Genomic DNA, 13,567 nt, shown 5'->3' with positions numbered 1-13,567 from the left:
TTTTTTTTTTAAGATTTTATTTTTATTTGACAGAGAGAGACACAGCGAGAGAGGGAACACAAGCAGGGGGAGTGGGAGAGGGAGAAGCAGGCTTCCCGATGAGCAGGGAGCCTGATGCGGGGCTCGATCCCAGGACCCTAGGATCATGACCTAAGCCGGAGGCAGACGCTTAATGACTGAGCCACCCAGGCACCCTCCTTAGTTTGCTTTTAAAACATATTTGTTCTGTTATGAATGTATTGACTTTTTTAACCTAAATTTGCATATCTACATGCCTGTTCATTTCATCTTGCTCCTGTGAGCCATTATGCCAGCCTGGGTATAGAGACTGCAGGGTTAATAGAGACTTTAGGGCATCACCCTATCACCTCGTAGGAGAGGAATGGATCCGTGACTCTAGACTTCAGTGGGGACTGACTACATGGTCCTCGGCCCACTTTCCCTGGTAACTGTTAGCATCATGTCATTAGGTAAAGAGCCAAAGATGACAGGGGAGCCCCCCATGGCATTATTGGGCTGCAGTTAGGAGCAATGTCTGTTGAGCTAAAATGCTCATTACTGGAGACCAGCAGAAGAGGAGATGCGAAGGAGAGTCTTAGACTATAGGGAGGTTATCGAGAACTTGCTTTATGCCAGGCCTTCCACTAAGTACTTTAGATTCACCATCATATGTAATCCTGAAGACGACCCTCTCCAGTAGGTACTTTTATTATTAATTCCATTTTATAGGTGAAGACATGAAGCTTAGGAAATTTAAGTAATTTGTCCAAGGTTATCTGGTTACTAAGTGGCAAGGCCAGAATGCAGCCTAAATTGTCTGATTCCAAAGCCCCCATACTTAGCTGATACACTGTCCTGCCAGCGACTCTTAATGACCAAGGTATGGACTCAGTCTTGAGGAGACACAGAAAGCAGGCGCCTAGCTGGCAGAAGGGACAGGACAGTCAGGAGAGGAGGCTCCCTGGACAAAGTGATGCTTGTCTTTAACAGATGAGTCTGGTTCACCAGGGAAGGGGCAGGGGTCTTCTAAACAGAAGGCACCAAGGCTTGTGTGGTCAGTTTGGGGAAACTGTGTTTAGTGCATCTGGCGCTCAGGATAGTGAACTGGTAGAACATAACGGCAGAGAAGTGGGCAGAAGCTAGATGTAGAAGACGCGTAGTTGCTGAAATGAGTGTGGATTTTAGTCCACTGGCAAGGGAATGTCATGATTAGACGTGTGTGCGCGGTCTGGCTACATCATGGAGGACAGGCGATGGGCCTGTCTGAGAGGCTGAGGGCCCCGCTCAAAGGCTGTGGTGTAACCAGGCAAGAAGAGATGAGACAGGGCACCTGGGTGGCTCAGTCGTTAAGCGTCTGCCTTCGGCTCAGGTCATGATCCCAGGGTCCTGGGATCGAGCCCCGCATCGGGTTCCCTCCTCGGCGGGAAGCCTGCTCTCCCTCTCCCACTCCCGCTGCTTGTGTTCCTGCTCTCGCTATCTCTGTCTCTGTCAAATAAATAAATAAAATCTTTAAAAAAAAAAAGAAGAGATGAGACAGAGTCTGAAAAGGCAAAGACTCTCCACTTGGGGCAATTAGCTTTGCAAAGGGAGAAAAGCATTTTGGTGGCCACATGTCACACGGGAAACCAAAATGGGTTGCAGTGAGCTGTACCTCTCCCCACTCCTAAAAATACCTCTGGGAGCACATCTGCCACTGACCCCGGGATATTCTTTCTCTTGGTGCTTCTGTCCTGTGAGCTATAGGCAGCTTTCTGTCTCCCTCTTCCGCTCTCCCTTCTCCTTTCTCTGCAGACCTCTGATACCCTCCCGTCCCCTGTCTCTCCACTGATTAACTTCGCCTCCCACCTCACTGAGAAAATGGAAGTAGTCAGTACTTCCTCGAAATCCCAGCGCCTTATCTACCCACCTTTGTGCAGACACTCAGCTCAGCATCTGGTTACCAGCTCCCAGTCAGTCGTCTGTCTAAGGCCAAGCCCTCCACCCGCACACAGCTTCCCTTCTCTTCCGTGGGCTCAAAGTGATTGTGCCAGCAGGTTTTTCCTCTTATTTTCGATCATCAGTTTGCCCCTCTCGACTTGGTTCATTTCACCCTGAAATTTCTCTTTTTTTTTTTTTTTTTTAAGATTTTGTTTATTTGAGAGAGAGAGTGAGCCAGAGCGAGAGAGGCAGCATAAGCAGGGGCTGGGGCAGAGGAGAGAGAAGCAGGCCCCCCACTGAGCAGGGAGCCCGATGCGGGCTCGATCCCAGGACCCCGGGATCATGACCTGAGCTGAAGGCAGACGCTTAACTGACTGAGGCGCCCAGGCACCCCTCACCCTGAAATTTCTCTTAAAAAGTACCTCTCTTGACCCCACTTGCCCCTCCAGGTTACCACCCCGTTTCCCTGTTCCTCCCAACAGCAAAACTCCTCAAAAGAATGTCCGTCTTTACTCTCTCTGGTTCTTCTCTTAGCATTCTCTCTTAAACCCACTCCAGTCAGGCGTTTGCATCCCAGTTCCCTGGGAGAACTGCTTTTGTCAGTGTGACCGGTGACCCTCACAGCCCTCAATCCGGTGGTGAGTTCTCATTCCTCGTCTGCTGGGGTACTCAGCAGCTTCTGACAGAGTTGGTGATGCCCTCCTCCATGAAACCCTGTGTTCGCTTCTAGGACACCCCTGCTGTGGGTTTTCTCCTGTCTGGATGTCTGCTCCTCCTCGGTCTACTTTACTGCTTCCGGGGCTCAGGGCTTGGACCTCTTCTCTCTCCGCATCCCCTGATGTCATCCATCCACTCTCATGCCTGACAACGCCCCATGTCTCCAGTTCGATCTCTCCCATGAACATCACATTTGTATAACCTGCCACTCAATGTTTCTCTGTCCAGTAGACATCTCCAACAAAACCCGATTTCGATTTACTCAAGCTGACGTCTTCCTTCTTGTCTCTGCTCGCCTTTCCAATCCCTTAGAAATCCTCTTGGCGGGCGCCTGGGTGGCTCAGTCATTAAGCGTCTGCCTTCGGCTCAAGTCATGATCCCAGGGTCCTGGGATCGAGTCCCACATCGGGCTCCCTGCTTGGCAGGAAGCCTGCTTCTCCCTCTCCCACTCCTCCTGCTTGTGTTCCTGCTCTCACTGTGTCTCTCTCTGTCAAATAAATAAATAAAATCTTTAAAAAAAAAAAAAAGAAAGAAATCCTCTTGGCTCTACCTTCTGGCTACATATGGAATCTCGTCCCTTGTCTTCACCCCCACGACTGCCACCCTGTCCAAGTCATCTCTCCCTGCCCTTGCCTCCCCACACGGTCTTTTCTTAATCAAGCGGCCAGAGTGATCCCGACAGAAACTAAGTCCGATCTCTCACGCCCTGTTCCGAATCCTCCAGTGGCTCCCCATTTCTCTGAGAGTCAAAGCCAACGTCCAGTGTCCCGCTGGTCCCATATGATGCGACCCTCTGTTTTTTCCTATAGTACTTATCACCTTTTCCCATCCTATATAACTTATTGTGTTTATTGTTATCTCTGTCTATTAGATTATGAGCTCTATGAGGATAAGGGTTTCTATTTGTGTTGTGGATGTATTTTTAGCACCAAGAACATACTGGCTCATCATGGGTGTGCTCAATAGTTTTTGAATTAATGAATATGTAACACTTACTTGATGAGGACCTCTTCCATGCCAGGTTCTTGGCGGGGCACTGGGGATCCAAAGATGGAGAGTGGTCCCTGCTTTCTGTCCCAGCTTTTGTTTGTTTTGAACAAAAGTACCATTTGCCTGTTCAGCTGTGCCCTGCTCCCTCAGCCTGAGGACTTGGACCCTTTTTGACTGTTCTTGCTGTGTTAGACCCATCTGCCTATGACCCCAGGGCCCTCTCTTGAATCCTATCCAGTATTAGGCTGCCTCATGATGTTGCCATCCTGTTCTCTCCCGCCCTTCACTGAGGTGGCCCTGAATGTGCTTCCACCGGCTGACGTGCAAAAGATCTCTTCCTTCCTGCTCAGCAGCTTCCCTGAGCTTAGATGGAGGCTTTCCATATTCTCACTCTTTCTGACCCAGGTTTGAATTCTGTCTCTACCACGTCTCCACTGGAATGACCTTGGGTGAATTGGGTAGCTTTTCTGAGCCTCAGTTTCCTCAGCTGTAAAATAGGGCTAATACAGGACTTAACACATAGGGATATTGTGAGAGTTAAATGAAACAGTGTATGTTTGGCACAGTCTCTAGGATGAGCTACTCTTCAGTAAATGCTGCCTTCTGTTGCTATTACCCTTGTTGAGTTGTTATGGGGTAAGCAAGTCATGTATGAAGCCCATTTATAAAAGCACTCAGTGAACAGTAGTTACCATTCTGCAGTCACCATCACAACCACCTAACCAGTCCTTTTAGTATCCCTGGTGCTCCTCTCCAGGATGACCCACTGAATCCACAGTAGCTATTCTTTGATCTTACCTTACCAAGATTTCCCTAACCTTCCTGTTTTTTCCCCACTCAGAACTGAAAGAGGACTATGACCAGTGGGACAGCCTCATTGAAGGCATCGGACCATCGCTCACCCCAGGGGCCCCACACCATCTGTCCAGCCTGTAGGCACAATCGGTCATTTGTGAAAGGTCACTGAGCTGAGTTCCCATTTGGGGCCTGCCCAGGGACACCCGTAGCCTCCTGTCAAGAAGTGGTTGGCGTGATCCTTCTTCACAGATTGAGGATGTAATCACGCTGCTGATTGGATAACTGGGTACTTTGATCTTGGACTTGTTGATCTTAATCTCACACTGGGACTTGGATCACTTACTCATTGGCAAACTGACTTTCTGGGACCCGAACCCTGATGGTGTGGGGAACAAGCAGTGGGGTAGAGTTCGGGGGCAGGGGGTTGCTTCAAGCTCCAAGCTGTACAGTATTAACCCAGCAGCCTACTCCCTCCCCTTGGGCCATTGTGGCTTCTGTCGTGGAAGAAATGAAGCCAAAGGATGGAGTAAAATTCCCACCTTCAGGACCTCTAGCCCAGCTTAGCACTATCTCTTCATACCTCTCAGCCTTCTCCCTCCCCAGGGCCACTTGGTAAGTTCTGAGCACTTTAGGTAACTTTCTAGGATATGGACCACCATCAGATTTTCTGTTTATTTTCTTATTGCATGAAACATGGTTAGGACTCAGACTTGTGAGCCCATGGAGGAGGGCAGAAGCATTATCCTCACAGCATAGGTGGAGAAGCTGAGGTCCAAAGTGGTATCACAGAAGCTCTGGATGTCATGGAGGTTTGCCAAAAATGTACCTTGACGAGAATCAACACAAGTTGGTAGAAATAGAGAAGGTAGATTAACACCATTAAATGGCCATTTGAACAGGCCCTTGCGACAGGAGGGAGGCAGTTTGGTTGGTTAGAATTCAGGTGGCCACCCCTGGAGATGTCTAGGAACACTTTGGTCTTGCCTCTTAACCTCAGATATCATGAGTCTCCAACTTGCTCAGAATCAGGGTGCTGTAATTGTTTTCTGGCTCTGAAGCCCTAGCCTCAAATGTATATCAAGATATAGACTGAATTTCCATTCTGTTCCATTTATAATATGAATGATATTAATACTCATGTTTGCCTAATGATATGTTGGAATATTTTCTTTATTTAATCTGCATTAGAGCAAGATGGCGAGCCATCTGGAAGTAACTTTTCCTTCTGTCTTTCTTTGTTCGCTTACCACTTATGCCCATGTGGAAAAAAAAACTTTAAAAGGAAAGGAAATCTCCTTGGAAATCTAACTTAAAGCTGTCTGGGAACATCAACCTGAAACTGTCCTCTCCACTCCTCTAGACTTCATACCTCAGCCCAGGTAGGGGACCCCAAGACAAGGCAGGAGCAAAAGGGAAATGCATCTCTACACAGTAGATCCAAGGTCAGTGCCACCAAAGCAGGCTGGGACCATGTCTCCCATCTCAACAGCTATTCTTTCTAAGACATGAAATATCAGATCCACTGAGACTGTGGACCTTGGGAGGATCTGAAGAATTCCGGTGAGACGGAGTGTAAGGAGAATATCATTCATTAAAGCACTGGGCTCTAGAATTCTGTATCCTGGTTTTGAGTCCCAGCTCTACCACTACTAACTGCGTAAATTTGAGCAAATTGTGTTCTTTTTCCATTCTCAGTTCTTGAATTTCTAAAACGGGGATCTGCATCATGAATCGTTAAGAGGATTAAGCATAAGGATGTGTGACCCATGGATTATTTAAAAGTATGATTCCTACTTTCTCATTATGTGAGATTTTATCTTATAGCTTTTGTTTTCTGGCTTTATTGCTTTGCGGTCAAAGAAAATAACCCCTATGGTCTTCATCCTTCAAGATTTGTTGAAACTTGCTTTTTGGCCCAATGTAAGGTCAGTTTTGTAAATATTCCATATATGATTTAAAAGACTGTATATTTTGAAGTTTTGGGCTTGCCATTTTACTCAGCAGCACATTATGGACTTCCTTCTATGAGTGTGCATACGGTATTTAATAGAGCCTTCAAACCCCCATATGGGGACCAGAGCCCCTCTGCACTTGCAGAACCAGTAGATGCCACTTCCTGTGCCTGGGGCTGGTTCTGCAGATGCTGGGGGCCAGTCCTGGCAGCATTAGCTCATGAGACCCAGCAAATATGTCCAATGTCTGTGCAGCTATGTTTTGTAAAGAAAGTACTCCGAAACTGGATCCATCTTCTCCTTTCAGTTCATGATCTGGTAATGACTCATTTATCTGGCAACACTGGAGTAGGTGAATCTTTATATAATTGAAAATTATCCTATAAGCCACAAAATATAATATAATATTGACTATTTTGAATGGCAATCTACCAAAAAGATAATGCACCCATTTTCTTAATGTGAGCTGACGTCTAACTTTTTTAGGATGTCTATTAAGATAAACTAGATTATGTGGTAGTTAACAGGCAGCCCCCAAAAGTAACAAGTGTGTTTCTTGCCCATGTCCTTGTTCTCTATTGGTTGGGGAAGCTCTGCCTGGCGTCGTCTTTATCCTTACTTGGGGACCCAGGCCAGCAGAGCTGCCGCTGCTGAAACCGTTCATTGCCAGTTGCCAAGATGGAGCACTCACTAGCTCTTGAAGCTTCTTCCCAGAAGTGCCACCCACTCACTGTTTCCATTCACATTTCATTAGCCACAGCAAGTCATCTGGCCTTACCTAATACCCCACAGCACCCCCAGGAGAGCCGACATATCTGCGGGCAGGTCTGAGGTCTGAGCAGCGCTGCCCTCTGGTCTGGAAAGGCGTGGAGAGCTGTTTGCACCGACCCTCTGTGGCCCCAGTGGCTGTCCTCTGAGCTCTCTTGATTGCTTTTCAGAGCTTGTGCTGTCTCCCTTGCAGTCGGGCTGTCAGCCATCACCCTTCATTGCCTTAAATGTGCCACCCCTGGTGGCCCTCGCTGTTCACTTCAAGTTTGTGACTTCTGATCAGCCACCTTATTTACAACTGTCTAAAGTAAAACTAGGTTGGGCGCCTGGGTGGCTCAGTCGTTAAGCGTCTGCCTTCGGCTCAGGTCATGATCCCAGGGTCTTGGGATCGAGTCCCATATCGGGCTCCCTGCTCCGCGGGAGGCCTGCTTCTCCCTCTCCTACTCCCCCTGCTTGTGTTCCTGCTCTCACTGTGTCTCTCTCTGTCAAATAAATAAATAAAATCTTTAAAGTAAAACTAGGTAGTCGGAGAGGGCTTTAGAGACTCTCCTGGAGTTAAAATGCACTGCCTTTAGCACTGGGACTTTATAATCCTTCCTTTGACTGCTCAGAAGGGATATCACAAGACCTTCGGTCCTTTGTCCTGGTTTTTTGTTTGCTTCCAGGGGATCGAAAGACACCAGCTAAATGGGCCTTTAGATAAGTAAGGTAATTATGCATATTATTTGGCATTTGCTGATAAATTACCTTCTAGTGAATCCTTTCCAAAAGCAAAGAAGAGGTCTTGGGTTTCTTTTGCATCTTGTTCCCCATCCCATTCTAGGACTACCCATGGAAGCCTCTTGGTGGTACATGTTAAACCTTCTGTGCATGGGATGGTGCAGGAGGAGGGAAGATTAATAAACACAGACTGGAATGAGATTCCTCATCCCTCCCCCTTCCCGGACTTGTCAGGCTGAGGCCAATCGGATTCTCACTGTGCCCCCAACACAGTCCCCAGATGCCTTTCTCGTGTAGGTCCTGACATAGCTGCTTCCTTGCCCATCCTCAGGAGGACTACGAGGCTCTTAAAATGTCAGTCGATGGACTCCAACTCCATGTCTGGGCCTTGTGGGGACCTACATCTGCTCCCCTTTTCTTCTGGGGCACCACTTACCCCTGGGCCTGCAGAGTGACAGAGGGACAGGAGAGGCCGCACTCTGTACTCAGGACCCATCCTCATTAGGAAGCTTACTTTGTGTCCTGTCACAACCACACGCAGATGCCAAGTGTCCCCGTCCGTTGCCACATGACAAAGGAATGGAGATGATGCTCATAGCCTGTGTTTATTGGGCCCTTCCTGGGAGTCAAGGACTACGCTCAGGGCTTCACACACATCATCTCGCTTGCTTCTCACAGGAACCCCCTGAGCTCGGGTGCTGTTGGCTTCATTTTACGTATAAGGAAACAGAGCATTAGAGAAGTGACTTGATCAAGAGGTCATAGCAAGAATTTGGCAAAGCTGGCATTTTGGCATCAAAATCCAAGCTAATCACTGAGCCATACTGTTGGATACACATACTTGGTTTTGCACCTTCCTCTGTCTCTTTAAACTCTCAAGATATGAAGAATGTAATTTCATGAGAAATTGAATCAAAAATACCAAACTCCATGGGGTGCCTGGCTGGCTCAGTCAGGGGAGTAGGTGACTCTTGATCTCGGGGTTATAAGTTCAAGCCCCACATTGGGTATAGAGCTCACTTAAGAATAAAATCCTTGGGGCGCCTGGGTGGCTCAGTTGGTTAAGCGACTGCCTTCAGCTCAGGTCATGATCCGGAGTCCCAGGATCGAGTCCCACATCAGGCTCCCTGCTCAGCGGGGAGTCTGCTTCTCCCTCTGATCCTCTTCCCTCTCACGCTCTCTGTCTCTCATTCTCTCTCTCTCAAATAAATAAATAAAATCTTTAAAAAAAAAAAAAAAGAATAAAATCCTTAAAAAAAAAATCAAACTCCAAAAAAAGAGTCTAACTCCAGCAATTTCTATATGACTTGTATTTAGACTCAGTGACACCCTCAGCATTATTGAGAGATGGGTTGGGGAGGGAAGTGCCCCTCACCAAGGACTGTGGATGCTCTGTTGGTTTGATACATGAGACAAGTAGCTCGGGTTGAGAAGATGGTCTTCGAAATCAGACAGCTCCACCACTATTAGCCCTGTGACTTCATGCTGTTCATGAACTTTGGTTTCCTCATTTGCAAAATAAGAATTCTGATCGTATTTACCTCTTCGAGTTGTTGTAATAATTAGATGAAGTAATGCGTGTAAAGCACTTTGCACAATCTGTACTAAGGGCTTAAGACTAGCTGTGACCTGCACTGTGTTCTTTGGTCCTCCTTACACGCCTGTACGGTCAGATATCACTTTCCCTTCCCTGAGTGGACCCCAGTGGTCCTGGCCTAAGCTCTTACTGCAGCTTGTCTGGTTTCCCGGGTATTTCCCTCACAAGAAGCCTGCTCCCTGCCACCCAACTGCTCTCATTGTGTGAGGGTGGAGCTAGATGAAAAGACAGTTTTTCTTTCTCGTGGCTGTGATTTCCTCACATCAAAACTCAAAACCCACCCCACAGTTCTAGCCTGGCAGGTTCTCTTCACCACCAGGAAGGGTCTACACTCTTAGGTTCCAGTTTGGGTTTTAATTTCACTCCTGATCATCCAAGCACACATGTCTATGCACCGGATGTAACCTGGAGGTCCTAAAATGTTGAGTGGGAAACTCAGAGGTCTGTGTAGATGTTGGTCAGAGGGAGGAGGACCTGGGGGGTGGGGAGTGTGTAGTAGAGGCTAGTAGTGATTGTCTGCTGCCTCTGAAGTGGGCATAAAGGGGTTCAAGTGCCCCATGACCACCTCAGGAGAACACCCCCCAGGCCTGACGAGGGCCTGCGAATGACCTCAGCTCTCCCCCTCACTGCCAGCTCTGATTTCCCACCAGCTCCTCTGTGTCCCCCCGCTGCTGGTTTCCAGGTCTTTTGAGGCCAGTCTCATCAGCAGCTCACCCCTGGACTCATCTCTTTCCTCCTGCATCCTGCTGCCAAATCTTCCTAAAACACTACTTTTGTATCAAAATGCCAGTCTGGCAAGGTGGTCTGATGGGAAGAGGACCAAACTGCTGGTCTGGAGCCTGGATTTTTTTTTTTTTTTAAGACTTTATTATTTATTTGACACAGAGAGAGAGATAGTGGGAGAGAGAGCACAAGCAAGGGGAGCAGCAGGCAGAGGGAGAGGGAGAAAGAGGCTCCCCGCCAAGCAGGGAGCCCAACACGGGGCTCGATCCCAGGACCCTGGGATCATGACCTGAGCCGAAGGCAGATGCTTAACCGACTGAGCCACCCAGGCGCTCCATGGAGCCCGGGGTTCTTGTCTCGTCTCTCAGTCATGGTCTCTCTCGCTTGGTGACCTCATGGAGGTGCATTTCCTCTTGTGACTTCGGTTTCCCTGTCTATAAATTGGGCTATGGGGTGGTGGTTGTTGAATTGGCTGATCCCTGAGGCCCCTTCGGTTCTGCCATTCTGGGGCTCTGGCCTGGAGTTGTCAGGAATCTGCAGGACTTCATTTTCCCTGTAGGATGGCATCTCGCCCCCTCACTCCGTCTGGTCTTGCCCTACCCCTCCTGTCCTCTGCTTCTTGCCACACACTCTTTTTCCCCAGTCCCCCTAATAGGCCCACCCATTCCCCAAACCAACACGCATGCCCTTTCTCACGATGTTTTCTTGCTTGGGGAGCCTCCCAACCTCCTTCCTCTACTTCCAAGTACTGCTAATCCTTTAGGCCCCTTTCGAGTTCTCCTCTTCTCTGAAAGCCTTCTTGATTAGACTCAACTAACATTTGATCTCTTGGCCTCCTGCTCCCCAGGAGAAATACATTCGTGCCATAATGGATTACATTATTCCAGGAGCAAGACCCATCTGTTGCACGGGAAAAGCACCCTCCTGTTGACTGACACGGGGGAGCAGGGATCACTGTCCCCACCCCGCTTGTCCCCCTCATCAGCAGGCTTCTTGTTCCCCAGCCAGACTTGGGAACAGCTGGTGTTCGCCTAGCCCTCTGATGGCTCCAGCTGCCCCTGCTTCCCTTTCTTTTGGTTTTCTCAGACCCCAGCTGTGCGGCCCAGGGCAGCTGGAGTGAACAGAGAGAACATGGATGTGGAGTGCCTGAGAGTTAGAAGGAAAGCAAAACGGAGCACAAATCACACCGATATTGAAAATGAGGGAAAGTTTGCCAGCTTAGTTTCCCCATCTTGCTTTCATCTAAAAAAAGAAGCTGCTCAGAAATCCAGTCCTCCTCAGCCCGCGAAGCCAGATGGTCCCTACATGCTCAGCCTGCCAAGTGTGCGTGTATAATTACTCATTTTCATGGTATCACACCCAGGTCTGAAGCCAGACACACTTTTTTGCCATTTGATCTGGAGCCAGTGAACCCTTCTGAGCCTTTCTTTTTCTGTAAAATGGGGTCACTAATGTCTGCCATGCCCACCTCAGGATTGGGAGTGGGGGGAGGGTTTCAGTGTCAGATATAGGAGTGCTTTGTAATTTACAAGGCACGAGACAAATATATATTGCTATTAATAACAAAAGTGCCATATTTTGTTTTTGCCAGTGTGCTGCTACATAATGAGCACTGTTTTGTGCCAGGTTCTGTGCGGAGTGTTTCACATACATTGTATCATTTAATCCTGACAACATCCCTGCAAGGTAGCGCATGTCCTCCCCATACCAATGCCCAGGAAAATGAGGTTCAGAAAGCTGTGCTCACGCAGCCACAGTTACCCAGCGTGTGATTAAGTCCTGGAGCCAGGAGTTGAACTTAAGCTGTTGGGTTCCATAGCCAGTGCTCTTAATTTCTGTTCATTCCTGTCTCACAAAAAGAAAGCAGCTCTCTACCCTACGTAGGCGAAAATAACCCATGATTTGCTTTCCAGTAAATGCCCTCAACAGTTGGGTCATACAAAGAGTCCTTTTTGTTGACGATCCAACGGAGTCCTGATAGTGCACCTGTGAATGCTTTTCTAGTAGTAGAGATGGGCTGGTTCCAAGAGTCCATCTATCATCTGTCCACCTCACAGAAAGCGAACAGTTGAGAGAACAAACCCATTAGCACTGTACTCTATAAACCATGGAGCCAACCAACTGGCAGAAAAAAATCTTTTAATCTCTGACTTATATATTGTAGATTAGTGATTCTTAGCTCTAGACACACATCTGAATCACTTTGGAACTATATACAAATACAGATGCCCTGGCCATGTCTCCAGAGACCCAGAGAAGCTGATTCGGAAGGTATAGCGGTGGGCTCCGTGTGTGTGTGTGTGTGTGTGTGTGTCTTAAAAGCTCCGGGGGTATTCCTGATACACAGCCTCATTTGAGAACCCCTGTTATGGTTTAACACTACTAGCCTATTTTTCTCTTCTTTATGGAACAAGAGTACTAGCTGAAAATATAGAATCATTACATTTTAGAATTGGAAGAGCCTTTTGGTGCATGAGGAAACCAAAGCTCAGAGAAGTTCAGCAAGTAGTTGGCAGATTTGAATTAAAATCCAGATCTGAAGGTGCCTGGGTGGTTTAGTTGGTTAAAGTGTCTGACTCTTGATCTCCGCTCAGGTCTTGATCTCAGGGTCGTGAGTTCAAACCTGTGTTGGGCTCCATCTTGGGCATGGAGCCTACTTTAAAATCAAATCAAATCAAATTCAGATCTGAATTCCAGTCTCATGCTTTAGATGCATCCATAGATGCCAGGGTTTTGTTGGATTATTAAGAAAATCCTCAGGACCCACTCACCATGACATCTATGTTTTCCAGCAATCATACCTTGGAGTTTTTGTGTAGGGAAGAAGCCTGGGCTAAAAGGTCTGTCAGAGTCAACTCAGATGGCCTCTCTCACATGTGTTCATTTACACTAATGGTTGGCCCTGTCCTCGTGGAACTGAATCTAGAGGGCAAGAAAGGCCAACAGTTAGACTCCATGTCATGATTGCTATAATAGGGGCTGTCCAAGGCTCCAAAGTGGTACAGGGTGATTAGTTCAACTTCAGCAGAGGAGAAGAGCTCTCAGAGAGTATCATATACTTGAGCTTGGTATTTGTATTAGTTATCGAGGCATAATAACCCCAAATTTAGCAGCTTAGAACAACAAACATTATCTCACACTTTATGGCTCAGGAATTCTGGAGTGGCTTAGCTGGGTGGTTCTGGCTTAAGATCTCTCTTGAGGTTGCAGTCAGGATGTCAGCTGGGATTACTGTCATCTGAAGACTTGACTAAGACTGGAGGATCCACTTCCAAGCTGGCTCACTCACGTGGCTGTTGGCAGGAGCTCTCCGTGGGGCTGCCGCTTAAGACATGGCAGCTGGCTTCCCCCAAAGCAAGTGATCCAAGAGAGAGTAAGATGGAAG

At 47.8% G+C, this 13,567-nt stretch overlaps 1 protein-coding gene across 2 annotated transcripts in view; it reads left to right on the top strand.

Moving 5' to 3' along the window:
- Window positions 1–6,034, top strand: part of PAFAH2 (platelet activating factor acetylhydrolase 2) — a 29,808-nt gene extending 23,774 nt beyond the window's left edge. For both annotated transcript variants that reach the window (XM_081817787.1, XM_081817786.1), the window contains one exon: window positions 4,466–6,034. In XM_081817787.1, coding sequence (XP_081673913.1) covers window positions 4,466–4,560 — 95 coding nt within the window. In that variant the 3' untranslated portion in view covers window positions 4,561–6,034. The remainder of the gene's footprint in view (window positions 1–4,465) is intronic.
- Window positions 6,035–13,567: the final 7,533 nt, after the last annotated feature.

This window comes from Leptonychotes weddellii, chromosome 4, assembly GCF_054177405.1.
Source record: "Leptonychotes weddellii isolate Sample4059 chromosome 4, ASM5417740v2, whole genome shotgun sequence".
Classification (NCBI taxonomy): Eukaryota; Metazoa; Chordata; class Mammalia; order Carnivora; family Phocidae; genus Leptonychotes; species Leptonychotes weddellii.
This window is presented reverse-complemented; position numbering and strand designations above follow the sequence as displayed.